This window comes from Nicotiana tabacum, chromosome 9 (assembly GCF_000715075.1).
Source record: "Nicotiana tabacum cultivar K326 chromosome 9, ASM71507v2, whole genome shotgun sequence".
NCBI lineage: Eukaryota > Viridiplantae > Streptophyta > Magnoliopsida > Solanales > Solanaceae > Nicotiana > Nicotiana tabacum.
The window spans coordinates 34,082,534-34,102,872 of NC_134088.1; the positions used below are offsets into that span (position 1 = coordinate 34,082,534).

A 20,339-nucleotide genomic window follows, 5' to 3' on the forward strand; every position below is an offset into this window, starting at 1 on the left:
ACTCAACACTCAACACTCAAAACACTCAACACTCTGCGCTCACTGGGGGTGTGTACAGACTCCTGAGGGGCTTCCAAAGCCCAAGCGCTAAGCACGGACAACTCACATGCCATCATATCAATACCTGGATCCGCACGGTCAAATCACGTGCTACGCGGACAAACTCACGTGCTTAGGTATCAATACCTGGACCTGCACGGTCAACTCATGTGCTACGCGGAAAAGCTCATGCGCTATGGTATTAATATCCTCACAACCAGGCCCTCGGCCTCACTCAATCATGTACCTCACTAGCCTCACCATCATCAACAAATAAGGGAACACAACCCACATCAAGTATCATAGCATATTAGCAAATAATAGAGACTGAGGTAAACATGTACAATAATTTCTATGACTGAGTACAAATAATGTGAGCATGAATAAAGCCTAAGCATGATCTCTAACATGAAGGCAGACAAGTTCAACAACAAGTAACTACGTAACCACAGATGATGGCCATGAGGCCTCACGGGATGGACCAATTCTCAATCCCTCGAGGTATACAACCACACGCCAGTCACCTAGCATGGGTATCATCTCCAAACAGTCACACGATATCAAATTCTCCGGGTTTATACACTCAAAGACAGAGTTAAAACTGTTACTTACCTTAACAGCATAAAATGCTACTTCGGGATTCCCTCGTCTCTGGACTCGATCTCAAAAAGCTCCAAATCTAACCATAATCAGATTAATACCATCAACATAGGCTAACGAATCGAATTCCACAATAAAAACTACAAAATATGCCAAAAATCCGAAACTGGCCAAAACCCGGCCCCGGGCCCACGTCTTGAATTCAGTCCAAAATGGCAGAATAATAAACCTCATCGTCTCCCGATTCTAACCATATAAAATTCATCAAAATCAGACTCCGTTTGGTCTCTCAAATCCTCACTTAACTTCTCCAAAACTCAAACCCTAACTCCCTCAATTTTACTTTCAAATCATCAATCAAATCCCAAAAACGAAGATGGATTCATGAAATATAATCAAAATTGAGTATAGAACACTTATCCCAATCCTTATGGTGAAAATCTCCCAAATCCGAACTCCCCAACTCAAAATATGACCGAATGAACAAACCCTCATTTTATATATTTTTCTGTTAGATATTTTGCCTCGTTTCTCATGCCAAACGATCCCGAAACCGTCTTTGTATGCCTCCAATGGATTCCTTGTGAATGTTTAGTCAAGTTAGGTATTTGAATCACTCAATTTGACCTTATAATGAAGGAGATATGTAGGTTTTAATATTTGCAAATCGTGCAGAGTTTTAAATACACCATTAGTGGCAATTGCGTAATTAATCTAAAAAAATCTGGCAACCTAATTCTTAGAAAAATGACCATAAAATCCTCATACAATGTCCAAATTCGACGATGCTTTTTGCTACGGGTTTGGAATTACGAAAAACAAGCGCAACACAACCCAAACCTATCTAAAACTCACTCGAGGCCCTCAGGACCTCAACCAATAATTCCAACAAGTCATATATCACTACCTGAAGTTAGTCGAACCTTTGGAACACCCAAAACAACACCAAAACACCAAATCAACTTCGGATTCAAGTGTAAGAACTTCTAAACTTCCAAAATTCGCCAACGACGCCGAAACCTATCAAACCACGTCCAAATGACCTAAAATTTTGCACACACATCACAAATGACACTACGAACCTACTCCAACTTTCGGAATTCCATTCCGACCCCGATACCTAATTTTCCACCGCCGACCAAAATCGCCAAATTTCTAACTTTCGCCAATTCAAGCCTAATTCTACCATGGACCTCCAAATTACATTCCGGACACACTCCTACGTCTAAAATTACCCAATGAGGCTAATCGAATCATAAAAATCCAAATCCGAATTCGTTTACTCATAGGTCAACTTTCGATTGACTTTCTCTAACTTAGCTTTCTAATTAAGAGTCTAAGTGCCTCATTTCACTCCAATACTACTCCGAACCTAAACTACCAATTCAAAACAACTCAATATAGTTGAACAACACACAAATAAGCAGAAATGGGGGAAAATGGGCTATAACTCTCGAAACGACTGGCCGGGTCGTTACACGGAGCGATAAGGGTGAATATTACTTGTGTCAAAGTGCAGAGTGATAAGGGTGGATATTGTTATTGTGACAAAAATGAGGGTATGAGGTGTCATATGTTTGTGTTTCTATTTGATGACTTGTGGTCAAAATGGACCTTTACTTGCGTTGAGTTAATATTTACTGAGTACCGATTGTGGAGTATTCATACTATACTTTTGCATATTTTTGTGCAGATCCAGGTTTTGGAGGCAACAGACCTAGAGAGTGAGAGAATACATTAACCGCAAGGATTCAAGTTTTATGCATTTGATGAACAGAAGTTGTGCCACATGCTGCTTAGAATAAATTGGTCTACTTTAACGTCCCCAATACCCACTAGAAGAACCACTAGATGTTGTGCCGCATGCTTCTTAGTAGTTGTCCCCAATAGCCACTAGAAGAACCCTACACATACGGCGCACGGTCTAAACTCACTGGGTGGGCACTAAAAGATGATGGAACTGGAGTGAAAAAAGATGGTCGAGACACTTCACCCTGGCCACATGCTGCTTTGAATAAATTGGTCTACCATGATGGCCTCTACCAAACTGACCCCTACCTCCATATGAGGTACCACAAAAACTACTAGAAAGTTGATTCCTCATATCCTTAATTATAGCCTTTTCCCCCTGACTATGGATACACTCAATTCTCTGAGATATCTCCACAGCCTGATTAAAAGTAGTCCAAATCTCTAACTCTCAATCCATAGCAATCTTGATACCATAAGTCAACCCCTCAATGAATCGCCTCACCTTCTCTACCTCGATAGAAATTAAGAAAGAAGCATAATGAGATAGATCTATGAATCCCCCCTCATACTTATTCACGGTCATACGATCCTACTGAAGGCACTAAAACTGACCTCTCAATTCATCCCTCATGGTGTGTAGGATGTACCTCTCCAGAAACAAGTACAAATATTGAGTCCAAGTAAGAGGTGATGAACCTGCTGGCCTACCTAGCTCATAAGTCTACCACTATTTCCTAGCAGCCCTTCTCAACTAGAATGTAAGGAAATCTACACCATTGGAATCTACTAATCCTAAAGTGCAAAGCATTTCATGACATCGGTCTAGAAAGTCACGTGCATCCTTAGAAGCGTCACCATTAAAGTGAGAAAGATGTAATCTGAAACCTTTAAAGCCTCTTCTTCTCCTAAGTAGACATAGCAGGCTCAACCACAGGTCTAGCTACCACTACACACTGCTCGCCACAGGTTGACAATACACCCAACATTTGAAATATCACCGCAGCTTGCTCCGGAGTATGAACGACAAGGGTCTAAGCTCCCCCTCCAACCTGAGATGTGGTGGAACCATTGGAACCACTCCAGCCTAAGTTAATGTGTCAATAAAACTTACCATCTTGGCCATAGCCTCTTGGAATACCGGTGCGGCAATAAAACCCTATGTATGCTGAGTTGTCACTGAGCTCGCGACATGATGATCAATAATCTGGTCCTCCGCCTGATCTGCAAGTGGGTCCAATGATATTTATTTGGTCTGCTAATGGGCTACGGTAGGTGCTCTACCACTCCCTACAACTGTGCAACCCTTGGTGGGAGCCTTGGCCCTACCTCGGCTCCTGCCTCTCTTGGCTATAGCTGGTGGTGCTGCCTCTCCATCACCCATCGATGCTGCTGAAGAATGAGTTCTCATCATATGTGAGAGAGTAGAAGAGAAAGATTTAGATTTAGACAATAATAATGTACCATAAAGAATCAAGAAAGGGAAAGTTCCTAAAGCCCTATATCCTCTCGCAGATAGATACTGCCATCGTTTTATCGATCCACAAGACGCTATTAGGCATGATCGTGACTTATAAGACCCTTAGAACCTAGAGCTCTGATACCAATTTGTCACGGCCCAAAATCCCATCAAAGATCATGATGGAACCTAACTTGCTTGCTAGGCAAGCCAACACCTATTAACAATATTAGAAGCCAAATTTTGAAGTCATTAACAGACTTATGATAAAATATAAAAACCGAATAATCTCAAAACCAGTATAAAAGTATAAATATCTAAGACATGGTCTAAACATGACCACAATTGTCTAGCAATGCCCGGTGTCACAATATCACGAGCATCTAATACGAGTGAATTGTGTCTATCAAATAACAATATTTCTCTGAAAGAAATAAAAAAGATTAAAATAGATAATCAATGGAGGGGGATTCCATGTGTTGTGGATCAAAAAATTAGGCAGCTCATCATGAAGTCTCTGATGTAAGTCCATATGTAGTTGGATGGGTATTACTAGTACCGGCCTCAAAATCTGCACAAAAATGTGTAGAAGTATAGTATGAACACAAGACTACGGTACTCAGTAAGTATCAAATCTAGCTTCAAAGAAGTAGTGACAAGAGGTTGACACTGACACTCACTAGCAATTTGATAAGCAAGTAAAAGCATAAAATAGAACAATAGCTAAGGAATGATATCATCAAATGAGTACAAGGTAGAGGCATAGTAATATCTGATATCTAGACATATTTTTCAGGAAAAGAAAACACAATACAAAGTCAAATATCTCAATTACCTCCAAAATCAGGATATAAACCAATCAATAGGTATATATGAGAGCTACTGCACGAATCTAAAATGCATATGCATGCTCATTATTAAATCTCAATACCTCACAGTACCAATCCATATGCCCGACATTGGCCAAGTATCTAAACTAACACCAATTTGGGTGCCTGCGCTCATAGGGCCAAAAGTAATATGGGTAATCACCTGACTTCGAAGGGACGGATCCATATTCAAGCATTGTTGCAGCGTGCAATCTGATCCACTAATACCACTGAAATCCATAATCAATTTCTGCTCTATCTTTAGTACCAAAATCCTAAACTTTCTTCAATATCCAACTCTCCAACTCATGTATATGGATATGCGATGATGTAATAAAGACGTACCAAGATATAATAATAAAATATGGATAAATATTTATATGAATAAGAGATGACTATGGCTAATATGTAATTCAGCTTTCCATAATAGTTTAATATATTCATTTCATATTCTTAGGTTCGATCATGATATCAAGCATGAGCAATAAGAGCCAATAATCACTAATCATAAGTCAACTAAGGAAATTGCATGAATATGGCTAGGGGTGTACATAGGTCGGGTTGGTTCGGATTTTTCAATTATCAAACCAAACCAATGGTGTCGGATTTTTAAATTTATAAACCAAACCAACAAAGTCGGGTTTTTCATTCTCGATTTTTCTCGGATTTTTCGGGTTTTTTCCTGTAAAGTCTTCATAGCATAAAATATGTAACTTGTGCTCCAAATATTTCTTAAGTCCTAGTAAAATACAACTATATAATATATTTTCCAAGAAACTAACACAATAATATGAGATAAATCATAGCATTATACTAAAATATTCAATAACAAAGACAAAATAATGAAATTACATAAAACAAATATTGCTAATTAATAAGCCATAATAAAAATTAACATAATCTAAAAATACTATATAGGCCATGTTAAAATAAGTATAGCTAATAAATACTAATATTAATTATATAATTAAGCACTAAAGAAAAAGATAAACTAAGTTATGCATTTTCATTATAAACAATGTAAAACTAAAATAATTATCCAACACGTTCGCCATTCCTAGTATTGAATTGAATTTCTTTTGTTAGCATTAGTATTGATTTGAACTTTGTTTGAGTTACTACATTTATGGGCTATAAAATTTATTTACCATTCAAGAATGTTAAGTCTAAACTTGAAATAATACGTTAAAAGATAAAACTATGAAAACGTTTAAGAAAATTTATAAATTACATTATAATAAATATTTATATAAATGTACTATCGGGTTGGTTTGATTTTGGTTTGACTTTTTTAGTTAAAACCAAATCAAACCAATTATGGTCGGGTTTTATTTTCCAATGCCAAACCACATCGGGTTTTTTTTCGGTTTGACTCGAATTATCGGTTTGGTGTGGTTTATCGATTTTTCTCGTACACCCCTAAATATGGCTAAAGTAAAAATCCCAACACGGTGAAAGAAGTCCATCACATTCAAATCCATACATCATAGTCTAGCATGATCTCTAACTATGATTAATATTCATCACGTAGTCATGAAATCAATAAAATATGGATAACAATTCATAAAGTCTCAACAAGGTATAATTTAAGCCTAACTCTAATCAGATATCATAACCTAGCCACGCATACACGCTCGTCACTCCGCATATACGAAGCACCTAAATTAGGTAGCAAATAGCAAAGAAACCATCTATAGGGAGAATTTACAAGGATAGACAAGAGACTTACCTCCACCCGGTAACAACTTCAACCTAAAACATCTTTTCCTCTCAAATCAACTTGTACACGACTCAAATCTAGTCAAATGTAACTCAATAAAGTCAAACAAAGTTATAGGAATCAATTCCAAACAATAAAGTTTCAATCTTCAATAAAATTTCAAAGTAAAAAAAAGTCAACTCGGGCCCATATGGTCAAAATTCGAGTTAAGGGATAGATCCCTACTACCCATAACCCCACGAGTTCAAATTTGTGGTTAGATTCCAAAATCGAATCCAAATCGACCCACAATTCCCCAAATTATACTCTCTAAAATTGTAGACAAAAAACTTTAGATTTCTCTTCCAAATCTCATGTTTTAGGTGTTAATAATCCATGTAAATTCTTGAAATATAACCACAAATGAGTAGAAATCACTTACCCCTTAGTCTTGTATGAAAATCTTCTTTAAGAATCGCCTTTCTCCAAGTCTAGGGTTCAAAATATGATACAATGGGCTAAAATCCTGAAATTCCAACTTAAAAAAGTCTGCCAGCGATACACATCGCGATCGCGACAGCCCCTTCGCGACCACAAAGGCCAAACTCATCCCCCAACTCCTGCTCCACATTGCGAACGCGAAGACCATCTAGCAAATGCAATGCCCAAGTCTGACAAGCATATGCGAACGCGGGCCTTGCTCTGTAAACGCGAAGGCCAAACCTCTGCCTAACTCCACACCATCGCGAACGCGACCCCATGCACGCGAATGTGATGCTTCAACCCCCATCCCTCCATGAATTCGGACCCATACACGCAAATGCGAAGATAAAAATCCCACTTGCCAGCCCCCTCCTCCGCTAACGCGGGACCCACCTCCAGAATCGCGAAAGTATCACCCTGCATCTGAAAACCAGCAGCTGCAAAACATAAGAAAATAGTCTGAAACCATCCTAAAATACACCCGAGCCCCCCGAGGCCCCGTTCAATCATACCAAAAAGTGCATATACCTAATTCAAACTTATCCAGGGGCTCGAAACACCACAAATAATATCAAAAGCAAGAAATGACCGATTCACACTTAGAAGATCAAAATCCTTCTCTTAACTTTCAAACATTCCAACTCCATCAAATGCGTCCGATTCACACTTTGACATTCCGGATCACAACCAAAATTTTCACACAAGAGTCAATCAACTAAATGAACCTATCCAAAATTTTGGAATACCAACAGGAGTCCGATAACATCAAAGTCAACTACCGGTCAAAACTATAAACTCTCCAAGCATTCAAATTTCCAACTTCCAGTAATTATAGCCAAAACCCTCTAGGAACCTCCAAATCCAATTCTGAATATACACTTAAGTCTAAAATAACCATACAGGCCTATTGAAACCATCAAATTTTGATTCTAATATCGTTTACTTAAAAGTCAAACCTTGGTTAACTCTAGCAACTTAAGCTTCCAAAAATGGAACTAAGTGCTTCAATTTACTCTCAAGCCTTTTTTCACGACCCAAAATCCAACTAGTCGTGATGGTACCTAACCCAACCCGTTAGGTAAGCCAATTACCAAATATCCCATTCGAATAATGATTATTAAATCAATGTAAGTAAATAAATGTCTTAATCTTATACAATCCCCAAAGGTTCTAGTATGGAAGGATCTGAGCTTACAAGATCACAAAAAGGCACAATTTCAAAGCCTGGCCTTTCCCTTGTAAAGCCTGCTTAAAGCCAGCTCATTCCTGGCTTTTGCCTTGCAAAGCCTGCCTAAAGCCAGATCAAGCCTGGCTTTTGCCCTGCAAAGCCTGCCTAAAGCCAGCTCAAGCCTGGCTTTTGCCCTGCAAAGCCTGCCTAAAGCCAGCTCAAGCCTAACTTTTGCCCTGCAAAGCCTGCCTAAAGCTAGGCTCCTCTTCTACACATTAATTTTGATGAGTGAGCACATGATTAATACTTGGACAAAATTAGTCCACTGCATATGGAGATCATATAGTAGCTACATTTGGAAGACTATGTTGGCTTCAACTCTGTGGTGGAGATGTTTGGAATTCATTGGACAGTATACCCTGACGCCTGGTGAGAGCTTGATAGGTGCTGCTTGGTATTTGCCAATGACAATTGGATTCACATACACTAATAGGAGAAGGAAGCATTCAACTTATCATGTTGTAATAGTTAGTTCATTAGATTTTAGCTTTACTATCTTTTTAATAGCTAGTAGCTTCATGCAACTTCTATTTTGGTTTGGACATCATGTAAGCTTTGGACCCATTTTGGGATTTTATTTATATATTAGCCACTAGGCAAGTGTTGCCGAGTGGTATAGTTGCTTTAAAAAAAATTGTCAATAGCAGACTCCCTCACTTGGCTTAAAGCCATAGATTAAAACATTCCATAACTCACAATACCAATACTCTCTTACTGCCATAATGCCACAGTCAGTCCAACTAAACGTCTTCCCAAGTTCATACAATGCCAACCATAAAAATACCTCAATCATCCTCTAAGCTCGTACTCATCCTTTTAACACACAAGTAAACTTTCTCAACTAGATTCAAATTCAAATCTCTACCCATACACCCCGTCGGCAAAAAAAAGAAACTCTCTACTCACATCATAAGGAATACACCTACGTAGAATACTCTGCAGGGGATAACCCACCTACTTAGCCTCAAACGGGTATCTTGTTATACCCTTTCGCAGTCAAAACTACTATGCAATCACTTAGTCTATTTGAGTCCAAACTCATTAACCAGACATGAGAGTTTGGTTTGTCCCAAAATTTAACAATGTGAAAGATCCTTCAAAACATTCATTACTCGAGACTGTTCGTCATATCAAATCGAAAATCAAGCACCCAATGGCCTTTCCTTTACATTTCAAGGAAACATTTCTCGTCATATTCCAATCATCTTAACACATTCCGCGGTTACATCATACCCATCACACCGTCAATCCACTGCTCGTTGAGCCACAAATTCCACTCTATGGTCATTACCGGACATATAAGTCCAATTGTACGAGTTACAACTGAAGCTACCAAGCTTAAGCTACGGTCTAAACCTGGCCTCAAGTCCTCCAGACTGGCCCATCACCAAAACATAGAATACTCATCTCGAACTTCGTTCATGAAATCACAAGACAGCGATGCACAGCTATTACCGAGCGCTCATGTGCGCATACGAATACATGGAAGGAATTCAAAGAGTTTATGTCTCAAGCTGAATCAATTGCGCACGATAAGAAAAGAAAGATGGGAAGTATAGCCTCTCGAAGATAAGTATGGACGTCATCATACCGTTTTGCAAAACTCTACTAGACACTTGCTCATAACGTGTAGAACCTATGAACCTAGAGCTCTGATACCACCTTGTCACGACCCAAAATCCAACTAATCGTGATGGCACCTAACCCAACCCGTTAGGTAAGCCAATTACCAAATATCACATTCCAATGATGATTATTAAAGCAATTTAAGTAAATAAATGTCTTAATCTTATACAATCCCCAAGAACTGATAGTACAAATCATGAGCTTCTAAGAAAAGAGTATACAAAGCGGCAATGAATTAATTGCATAGTATGTTTGAATAATACATAAACAGAGATTTTATAAATCTAAGGCTACCCTGAACAAGAGGAAGCTACAACAGGAACGCGGGTACATCTTCAAATCCCGCAACTATCAAGCACAGCAACAACAACAGCCAACATCTGCACGTAATGTGCAGAAGTGTAGTATCAGTACAACCGACCCCATGTACAGAGTAAGTATAAAACCTAGCCGTAGGTTGAAAGTAGTGACGAGCTTTTACCAAGGTCGGGTCCAAAACCAATAGTCCACAACAGTCCATAACAACATAAACCAAATAATACCAGAAGTAACTCAGAGATAAAAATGCTCAACCAAATCATGATTTCAAAAAAGAAAATAGTTCTTCCTTTCAAATCATTCAGTGAAGACTCATATCTTTTGCCGAAGTTGCCAAAAATATGAATAAGTTTGAAAACAGTATTTTTTTAAAAATCCTTTCAATAATAAATAAAATGTCTCATTTTCTTTCTAGATAACCAATGTAAAACAAATGCATCACTATGCCCATCTGTGAACATGTGTGATAAATCATGAATAATATGATACCGTACAGGATGAGAAAAACACATCTCTATGCATGTATGTCATGTGTGCATGTCACTACAATGTATCTCAGAGATTGTACTCATGAACTCACACTCTTAGAGTACTAAATCTCACTGTCTCACATTCTCTCTCACTATGCTCAGCACACTCAATCACTCATCGCTATACAATACTTGTTGTGGTGTGCTGCCTGATCCCTCTAGGAACCTCCAAATCCAATTCTGAATATACACTTAAGTCCAAAATAACCATACGGGCCTATTGAAACCATCAAATTTTGATTCTGATGTCGTTTACTTAAAAGTCAAACCTTGATTAACTCTAGCAACTTAAGCTTCCAAAAATGGAACTAAGTGTTCCAATTTACTCTCAAGCCTTTTTTCACGACCCAAAATCCAACTAGTCGTGATGGCACCTAACTCAACCCGTTAGGTAAGCCAATTACCAAATATCCCATTCGAATAATGATTATTAAATCAATTTAAGTAAATAAATGTCTTAATCTTATACAATCCCCAAGAACTGATAGTACAAATCATGAGCTTCTAAGAAAAGAGTATACAAAGCAGAAATAAATTAATTACATAGTATGTTTGAATAATACATAAACGGGGCTTTTATAAATCTAAGGCTACCTTGAACAAGAGGTAGCTACAACAGGAACGTAAGTACATCTTCAAATCCCATAACCATCGAGCACAGCAACAACAACAACCAACATCTGCACGCAATGTGCATAAGTATAGTATCAGTACAACCGACCCCATGTACTGAGTAAGTAACAAACCTAGCCGTAGGATGAAAGTAGTGATGAGCTTCCACCAAGGTCGGGTCCAAAACCAATAGTCCACAACAGTCCATAACAATATAAATCAAATAATACCATAAGTAACTCAGAGATAAAAATGCTCAGACAAATCATGATTTCAACAAAATATAATAGTTCTTCCTTTCAAATCCATCAGTGAAGACTCAAATCTTTTGCCGAAGTTGCCAAAAATATGAATAAGTTTGAAAACAGTAATTTTTTCAAAATCCTTTTAATAATAAATAAACTATCTCATTTTCTTTCCAGATAACCAGTGTAAAACAAATGGATCACTATGCCCATCTGTCAACATGTGTGAGAAATCATGAATAATATGATACCGTACAGCATGAGGAAAACACATCTCTATGCATGTATGTCATGTGTGCATGTCACTGCAATGCATCTCAGAGATTGTACTCATGTACTCACACTCTCAGAGTACTAAATCTCACTGTCTCACATTCTCTCACTATGCTCAGCACACTCAATAACTCAGCGCTATACAATACCTGTTGCGGCGTGCAGACCGATCCCTGTTTATAGTCGACTGCGCTCACTAGGGGTGTGTACACACTCATGAGGGGCTCCTATAGCCCAAGCGCTATAAGCACGGACAACTCACGTGTTGCACGGACAACTCACGTGCTATAATATAATATCTAGATCCGCACGGTCAACTCACGTGCTATAAAAATATCTGGATCCGCAGAGACAACTCGCGTGCTATAATAAAGCATATATGGCCTGTTGCAGGCGGGCAGCTCAGATCCACATAATAATCCTCACAAACAGGCCCTCGGTCTCACTCAGTCATCAATCTCTCCAATCTCTCTCTCATGGGCTCACAATGCCATAAAAATAGCCCAAAAATGATGAAATAATGTATCAATAAGTAACAACAGAGACTGAGATATGATATGTAATGACATAAATATGACTGAGTATAAATTTTCAATTGAAAACAAATAATTCACAACAATATGACCTCGGTGGGTCCCAATAATACTGGCACATAGCCTCAACGTGATTTTTATTATGCTTTTTAGCTCAATTTCCTTAAGACATAAAACCGCATGGAAAATGCCAAGATTATTTTACTACAAAATTCCACATAAACAATTATGTTATAATTTCTATAGTGCACGCCCATACGCCTGTCACCTAGCATGTGCGTCACCTCCCAACAATTCATGAAATACATATATTCAGGATTCATACCCTCAACTCCAAGATTAGAAGAGTTACTTACCTCGAACAAGCCGAATCCAATATCGAGCAAGCTAAACAATGCTCCAGAAATCCCATGATGCGTGTATCAACTCCCGAACGGCTCGAATCTACCACAATTAATTTGATTCAATTCACACAATTTATAGGAATTAATTCCATATCAAAATGCTAATATTTTCCACAAAATCCAAAATTTCGCCCCCAAAATCACTCGTGGAACCCACGTCTCGACATCCGACAAAACGCACAAAATACGATAACCCATCCAATTACAAGTTCAACCATACTAATTTCACTCAAATCCGACTCCAAATCGGGTATTCAGACTTGAAAAATTTGTTTTGTGACATTATAAAAATTTTCTTCTATTTCTCTTGAAGATTCAATAATCTTACACCAAAAATGAAGATTAATTCATGGAATATAATCACAAGAGAGTTAAGAACACTTACCCCAAGTTGTGTGGAAAATTTCCTCTCCAAAATCACCCAACCCAAGCTCCAAAATCCGAAAAATGGGTGAAAATGTCGAACCCTCGAATTTAAGGTTCTGCCCCAGTTATTTCCGCATATGCGGCAAAGGGGTCCACTTCCCAAAAATTTATCTTTCGGCATTTCAAGCCTAATTCCAATACATACCTCCAAATAATTTTTCGGACACGCTCATAAGTCCAAAATCACCGTACGGAGCTATTGAATTCATCAAAACTCCATTCTGGGATCGTTTACATATAAGTCGACATCCGATCACTATTTTAACTTAAGCTTTAAACCTTGGAACTAAGTGTTTCAATTCATTCCAAAATCTCACCGGACCCGAACCAATTATCCCGACAAGTCACACAATAACTATAAAGTATAATTTGAGCAGAAAATAGGAAAACGAGATTGTAATACTCAAAACGACCGGCCGGGTCGTTACACCTCTTCGAAACCAAGACAACCATCCCAAAATATTATAAAATAATAAATAAATATAAGAAAAGAATAAATAGGAGAATAGGGCTCAAATATACAAAATGACTGGCTTGATCGTTACAATAAAGCTCCTAAATTTGATACAAGATATGCTATTTAACATGTAATAGCATTTGTATGCATCAACGAGTTATCATTAATTCTCCCGATCATGATTGATTAAGGGTCAAAAATAAAATATTTCTCATCTAAAAAGTTTGAATGTGCGATCTATATTTCAGTTGCTCCATCATAACACATAAAGATGGGTCCCCAAAGAAGGTCGGGGATACACGTTGGTGATTCCAACATTAGAAGGGGGAGAATAAGCAGTTGAAAGTTATATGTAAAAGGAATTATCTAGATCCTTGTACAAGAAAAATATGAACTTGAAGTTCAAAAGATAATCTATTTGCAAAAAAGTTGCAAATAATTGCTGGACTCGTTTGCTGACTCAAAGAAAAATAAAATATTCCAGCTGCAAATGCTCCAATTAGAATTAAAATTTTTGAAGGACAGAGTCTATGACACACATATAGTGTGATAAACTATTCGATTCCAAAGATAAAACTCTTTGTCGAAGGACATGAGCAAATGATTAAGATGATCACAATAATGAGGCAAGTTCTCCAGAAGAACCTCGTGACATAACACTTCATAAAATCTCATGGGAGAGGCTCGAATATTTAAAAATAATGGGATAAAAAGATCTCAATAAATTATGTATTTATTGGGTAATGATGGAACCGACGTAAAAAGATCGTCGATGATATCTTTGATATAATGTAACACTCAATATTATAAACAATGACATGGATATTAAGCTCAAATCAGTCATAGAATGTGAAAAGATAAATGATTGGCTAAATGAAAAATGCGGAATCAATATTAATTTACTTGGAAAACATGAGTTTTGGATGGATACTCCCAATACCTGAAAGTATAAAGCCAGTAGGGTGGCATAATTCTTTTTTATAAATGTCCTGACATTCATTATATGGAGACATGTTCTTAGTCTAGCAATACATGAAAAACATGATATGCATATAGTAAAAATACTTGAAAGATTTAAATTATTCTGAAACATATAAAAAGTTTTCAAAATATTTGTTAAATAAAGTTTCAGCAAATTCTTATATGGATTAAAGCAATCATAACATATATGATTTATTTTTGTGTCTTAGTGCAATTAGTGCACTTATGTATCTTGTTAGAACCATGAGTATAACAATATGCTAGCGAGATATAATTTTACTCCTATGCGGAGATATTGTAATACGATTAGTATTATATAGCAAAAGGAATCATTAATATAGATTTGTTTATCCTAATAAATATTGAAAAGGTTTTGTTGGTTATGCAAATGTAGAGCATTACTTGAAGTTTATTCTTTAAGCAATCTATTTGCATGTGAGGATGCTGCTAGATTATGATATTCTACAATGTCATGCCAAGATACTAGTAACTTATAAATCAAGTGACTCAATACATAGGAGATATGTGAGTTTTTTAAAAAATCTAATAATATTAAAGACAATGATGCTTGCATAGCTCAATTGAAAGAAGGTATATTGAAGGAGGCACAACAAAGGAGGTTGAACGAAGCACATCTCACCAAAATTCTTTTATAGACATGATCTTCAAGAGAATAGCAAAATAGATATTCAACAAATTCTTTCAACTAAAATTTTAAGGAATAGTTCATTAAAGCATTGTCAATCTCAACAATTGAGAAGTTGTAACACAAGATTAGAATTTGTCATCTCTGAGATATTAAGTAATGTTTTTATCAGGGAGAGCAAAAGACGCATTGTACTCCTTTTCTCTTAGCCAAGGTTTTATTCCACTAGTTTTTCTGACAAAATTTTTAACGAGGCAGCAAAATAATGATATATATATATATATATATATATATATATATTCTTTTTTTTTAGACAAGAGTGGGTTTTCCATGAGTTTTTTTAGTAAGATTTTAACGAGGCACATTATATATGGACATCCAAGGGAACGAAATATCAATAGTTATCTAATAATGAATGTCCATAATTCCTAACCAAGAACAAAAGGGCTAGGGGAGAAGCATTTGCCATCAATATGATAATCTAAATGGAGGGTAGATATGACTTATTTCTCAAAGTATAGGGAAAAATATTACCATTTTCTGTTGAATTATTTATCTGATAATCACTTATTTACAGAAGTAGAAAAACAGAAATCAATTCAAACTAGACGACTCTTTCTCTGAGAACACCCCCCCCCCCCCCCCGGTTTTGACCTGTGTTTTTGCTTTTTCTCTCTTAATTGTGTTTTGAGTAAGAAAGAGTAAGGTTCCAAAATCATTTTTCTTTTGTGGGGGTGTTTAAGATTAAGCAAAACGAGAAGAGATAAGGATTTTATATTCGAAGACAGAGATCTCAATCCAGTATTTTTCGTACATTTACTTTGCATCATTCGCAAAAGGCAGAAGTAGAACTGCATGTCCTACTAGTCGGATAGTAGCCTACTTATCTAGCAGTCTACCTTGTTCATAAGTATAAGAAATGACGTATTAAAATAATATTGAAATAACATTGTCAACTAAAAGTTTATAAGTTTCATTCTTGATATTGAAAACTCTTTTGTTAGCAGCCAAGTGCCATAGATGACTAGATGAGAAATACGCAAGATTAATTGTTACTATAACAGCAGTAATAAGCAGATTGGAGCCCTTAAAATTGAATGAAGAAAGAATGTTGCAAAGCATATACAAAGCAGTCTATCAGAAGCAATACAATGACATTTATTATATCCATATGAAACTATAAATGGTACAAAAAGAAAGCTGCAACATTCAATTTCAGGTTTCATAACTCTATATTTCTTACAAAATCCAAAAGTCATCCTGAGAATTTGGTCTAGTGCTAGCTTGAAAAAACTTGCAGTAACACCTCAGTTGTATAGGGAAGTACTTTATACATAGAGCTGGTGGATGAGAGAACAATCATAATGTTGTAGTTCTTTTGTTCATATCTATGTTTGGAGTCTCTATAAAGCAAGTTAAAACTTAGGATGAGAAAAGGAGTTCGCCCTGTGATATCTTGAGTTGCCCTTCCCATCAAATTGTTGCAACTTCAGTGGTTGATAGCTAAAGGAAGGGAGGGAATAGAAGCAAAATAACGAGTTAAGGAAGTTTTCGGACTTTCCTCAGTTCTTCCCTCTCTCTCTCTCTCTTCCAATCTTCAATGGAAGTTTACCAATAAACTTGGACCTCAATTTATTAAAGAGTGAGGTAGCACAGGAAATTATTAAGTCATGACTCCACATTTCCCCTAACTCGAGAAGCAAATCTTTGTAAAGATTCTTCATCAAAAGTGGTATCTTTTTCCCTAATATTCAACACAAAGTCCATAGCTTCTTGGTATCTTTTTGCTTTACAGTAACCATCAACAATAGTCTTATATGTTAGCTCATTTGGTCTGCACTCGTGCTGGATCATATAACTGATCAATTCATTTACCTCGGAGAACATTCCTCGAGCTGCAAATCCAGCAACAAATGTATTATATGTAACAATGCATGGTCGAATTCCCTTTTCTGTCATCTGGGAGAAAATTCTTACGGCCTCCTCCATACGACCTTGTCTGCAGAATGCTTTAATGACAGTGTTATATGATACAAGGTCTGGCTTTCCTACAGTCTTCTGCAGTCGATTAAGGAGTTCCTCAGCTTTCCAACATTCACCGGCTCTAGCATACATATCCATTAAACTATTATATGTAACAAGATCTGGTTGCAGACCATTCTCCCTAATTAAATGCAGCATCTCGTGAGCACGGTCATACATCTTGTTCCTTGCAAATATGGAAAGCATGGAGTTAAATATGACCAAATCTGGCCTGTATCCATTTTTCTGTAATTCCTGAAATGCTCTCTCCATACCCATGAGAGATCTACACTTGAAATTTGCAAGAATGAGGGTTCTCAAAAGCATCCAACTAGGAAAGATATGACCATCATAAATTTCCTTTGCGATTCTCTCCACACCTCTCACGTTCCCTCCCTTGGAATAGCAATGGAGCATCAAAGAGTAAGTAGTTTCACTGGGCTTAAAGCCTTTACTTTTCATGTCTGAGAAAACAGATTCAGCTGCTCTCCAATCACCTCGACGAGCAAGGGCATTAAGAAGCGCGTTGTATGTTGTGACACATGGAGTAAATCCTGCTTCAATCATCTCATCATACATCTTTGCAGCATTAAAATCAGAATCACACCTGCCATAAGCACGGATCAAAGTATTAAATGTGTCTCTATCAGGCTCGAAACCGCAGCTTTTCATCTCATGGAAAACACGATTTACATATTTTTGCATTCCCCTATTTCCACACATTGCAAGCATTGTGTTCCAAGTAATTCGGTTTGGGGCACAGCCATTTAATTTCATATCAGATATCATATCCATCATCTCTTCTACTCGAGATTTCTTTCCCAGCATCCCAAGGATTGCATTATATGTACAAACATTAGGAACACAACCTGATTGTTTCATTTGCTTGAAAAAGCTCAAGGCCTGGTCCTCCTTCCCTGCCTTACCATAGGCATCTATCACTGTAGTATAAGTAATAGCATTTGGCATTACACCCTTTTGTGACATTGTGCCTATAAGAGCAGCTCCCTCTTCGAGGAAGCCAGCTCTCACATAAGCTGCCACCAGCTCGTTATAGGTCACCGAATCAGGAGGGCAATTATTCTCCTCCATTTCTTTCAGTACGCTCAAAGCCTCTGAGTAAATTCCAGCCTTACCAAACACTTGGAGTAAAGCATTGTAAGCAACCGTTCCCGGAACATAACCCTTTTTCTTCAACCCATCAAAAAACTCTTTTGCTTCCTCCAACAACCCTTCCCTTCCACAAGCAGCTATCACCGTGCTACAAGTGAACTCGTCAAATTCAAGTCCATTACTCCTCATTTCATCTAAAAGCACTAAAATATTGTTCCAAGACCTACCCTTTTTACCATAAACATCTAACATAACATTGTAAGTAACCAAGGTGGGAGATAAACCTTTCTCCTTCACATATTCAAACAATGCAATTGCCTTGTCATACATCCCAATACGCGAATAAGCATGTAGAACAGTCGTCCACGCTCGAACATCAAGCGAGTAATCCTCAAACGGAATAACATCAAACAGTTTTGAAGTCACCAAATGCTGATTTTCCCTACCCAAAACCTTCACCATAAATTCAATAACTTGACTATCTAGCTTGTCATTTTCAACATGTAAGTTCAAGACAACCCATTCAAACAACAGAATGGCACTATCCCATTTGCCTAAAACATCTAACCCCTTTAAAAGACTCATCAAATCAACTTCAAGCAACTCAAATTTCACAGAATCAAAGAATGCGCTCAAATTACAGAGAGGGCGTTCAAGAATTGAATCAATCATTAACTTACAGTTGAGAGGGAGAAAATCAAGCGAACCATCATCATCCTCCCCAAAAGATTCCAACTTTGGAACAGTAACCCTCATATTCTCCAAAAGGGTATCATCATTTTCTTGATTTTCCAAAGAAATAGGAAGAGAAGACAAATGGGTATTTCCAATTCTTGAAAACTTAATAGTTCTTGGAGGAGTTGAAGAGGAAACATGAAGGAGCTGTTGGAGAAGAGAATCAAGAGGGAAAGAAGTAGAAGAGGAAGGGGGCTGTTGTTGTTGCTGTTGTTTGAGAGGTGGGAGGGGGGAAATGGTGGTGGGATTCAATTTGAGGCGCTGGTTTGGAGGTAAAGGTGTTGGCTTTGTGGATTGGACTGGCAAGATTGGCCTATTTGGGTAAAGAGAACCTTCCATGGCTGCAAGATTGAGAATTCTGGTAAGGAAGTGAAGCTGCTGCTATTCTCAATTCATGTTTTACAGCACATTTGTTGATGATAGAATGAGAGAGAGAGGAGGAGGAGGAGAGGGAAGCTATCTATGAGAGAGAGCCGATTCTATCACACCCACACACTGATTTCAAAGTTTAAGTTGGGGTTTACTGGGATCCTTCCAAGAATGTATTTTCGAGTGGAAATTGTCTCCCATTTTTTATTTTCGGGAAAAATTAAAATTATTTTTAAAAGCTTATTGTGCAAATACCAAAAAGCTTATTTTGTTGGAATGGTACCAAGTAACCACACTAAAGGAATGTTATTTAAAAATTAGCTAATGTATCCTAAATTTTAGTTTTTATTGAAGTTAAAAATTTTAGTTTAAATTTTTAGGACAAAATAAGTATTGATTAATTCCTAAATAATAGTTGTTTGTGTACTTTCCCCGCTTAATTTCCATATATTAAAGTTGTCACGACCCCGAATTCCCACCCTATGAATCGTGATGGCGCCTAACATTTCACTTGTTAGGCAAGTCAACGTTAGATATAATTATTAATCATTTTTTACAATTCAAATCTAATGAAAACCAATAAGCTAGATAGTCTGAAATGGAGTGAATAAACTAATAAACGACAAAATTCAAATATAATCCCAAAACTCGTGTCACGAATACACGAGCGTCTAGAGTACTACAAATAATAGCCTGAATAAAAATATAATTGTCTGAATCAAAATAAACAGCTAAGATGATGTAGAACGGGACTCCAGGGCTGCGAACGCCGTGCAGCTATACTCCAAGACTCTGCTAGTAGTGGCGAGGCTAAAGCGGGCTACTTATAATAACAACAACAACAACAACAACAACAACAACAACAATAATAATAATAATAATAATAATAATAATAATAATAATAATAATAATAATAATAATAA

The 20,339-nt window shown here is 37.2% G+C and overlaps 1 protein-coding gene across 1 annotated transcript; it reads right to left on the reverse strand.

Moving 5' to 3' along the window:
• Positions 1-16,317: 16,317 nt before the first annotated feature.
• On the reverse strand, positions 16,318-19,559 carry LOC107786373 (uncharacterized). The gene has a single exon (XM_016607841.2). It carries the CDS (start codon positions 19,384-19,386, stop codon positions 16,846-16,848), a length of 2,541 nt encoding a protein of 846 aa, XP_016463327.1. The 5' UTR covers positions 19,387-19,559; the 3' UTR covers positions 16,318-16,845.
• Positions 19,560-20,339: the final 780 nt, after the last annotated feature.

Coding starts and splice junctions, on each gene's coding strand:
- LOC107786373 (XM_016607841.2), bottom strand. CDS start 19,386: ATGGAAGGTTCTCTTTACCCAAATAGGCCAATCTTGCCAGTCCAATCC.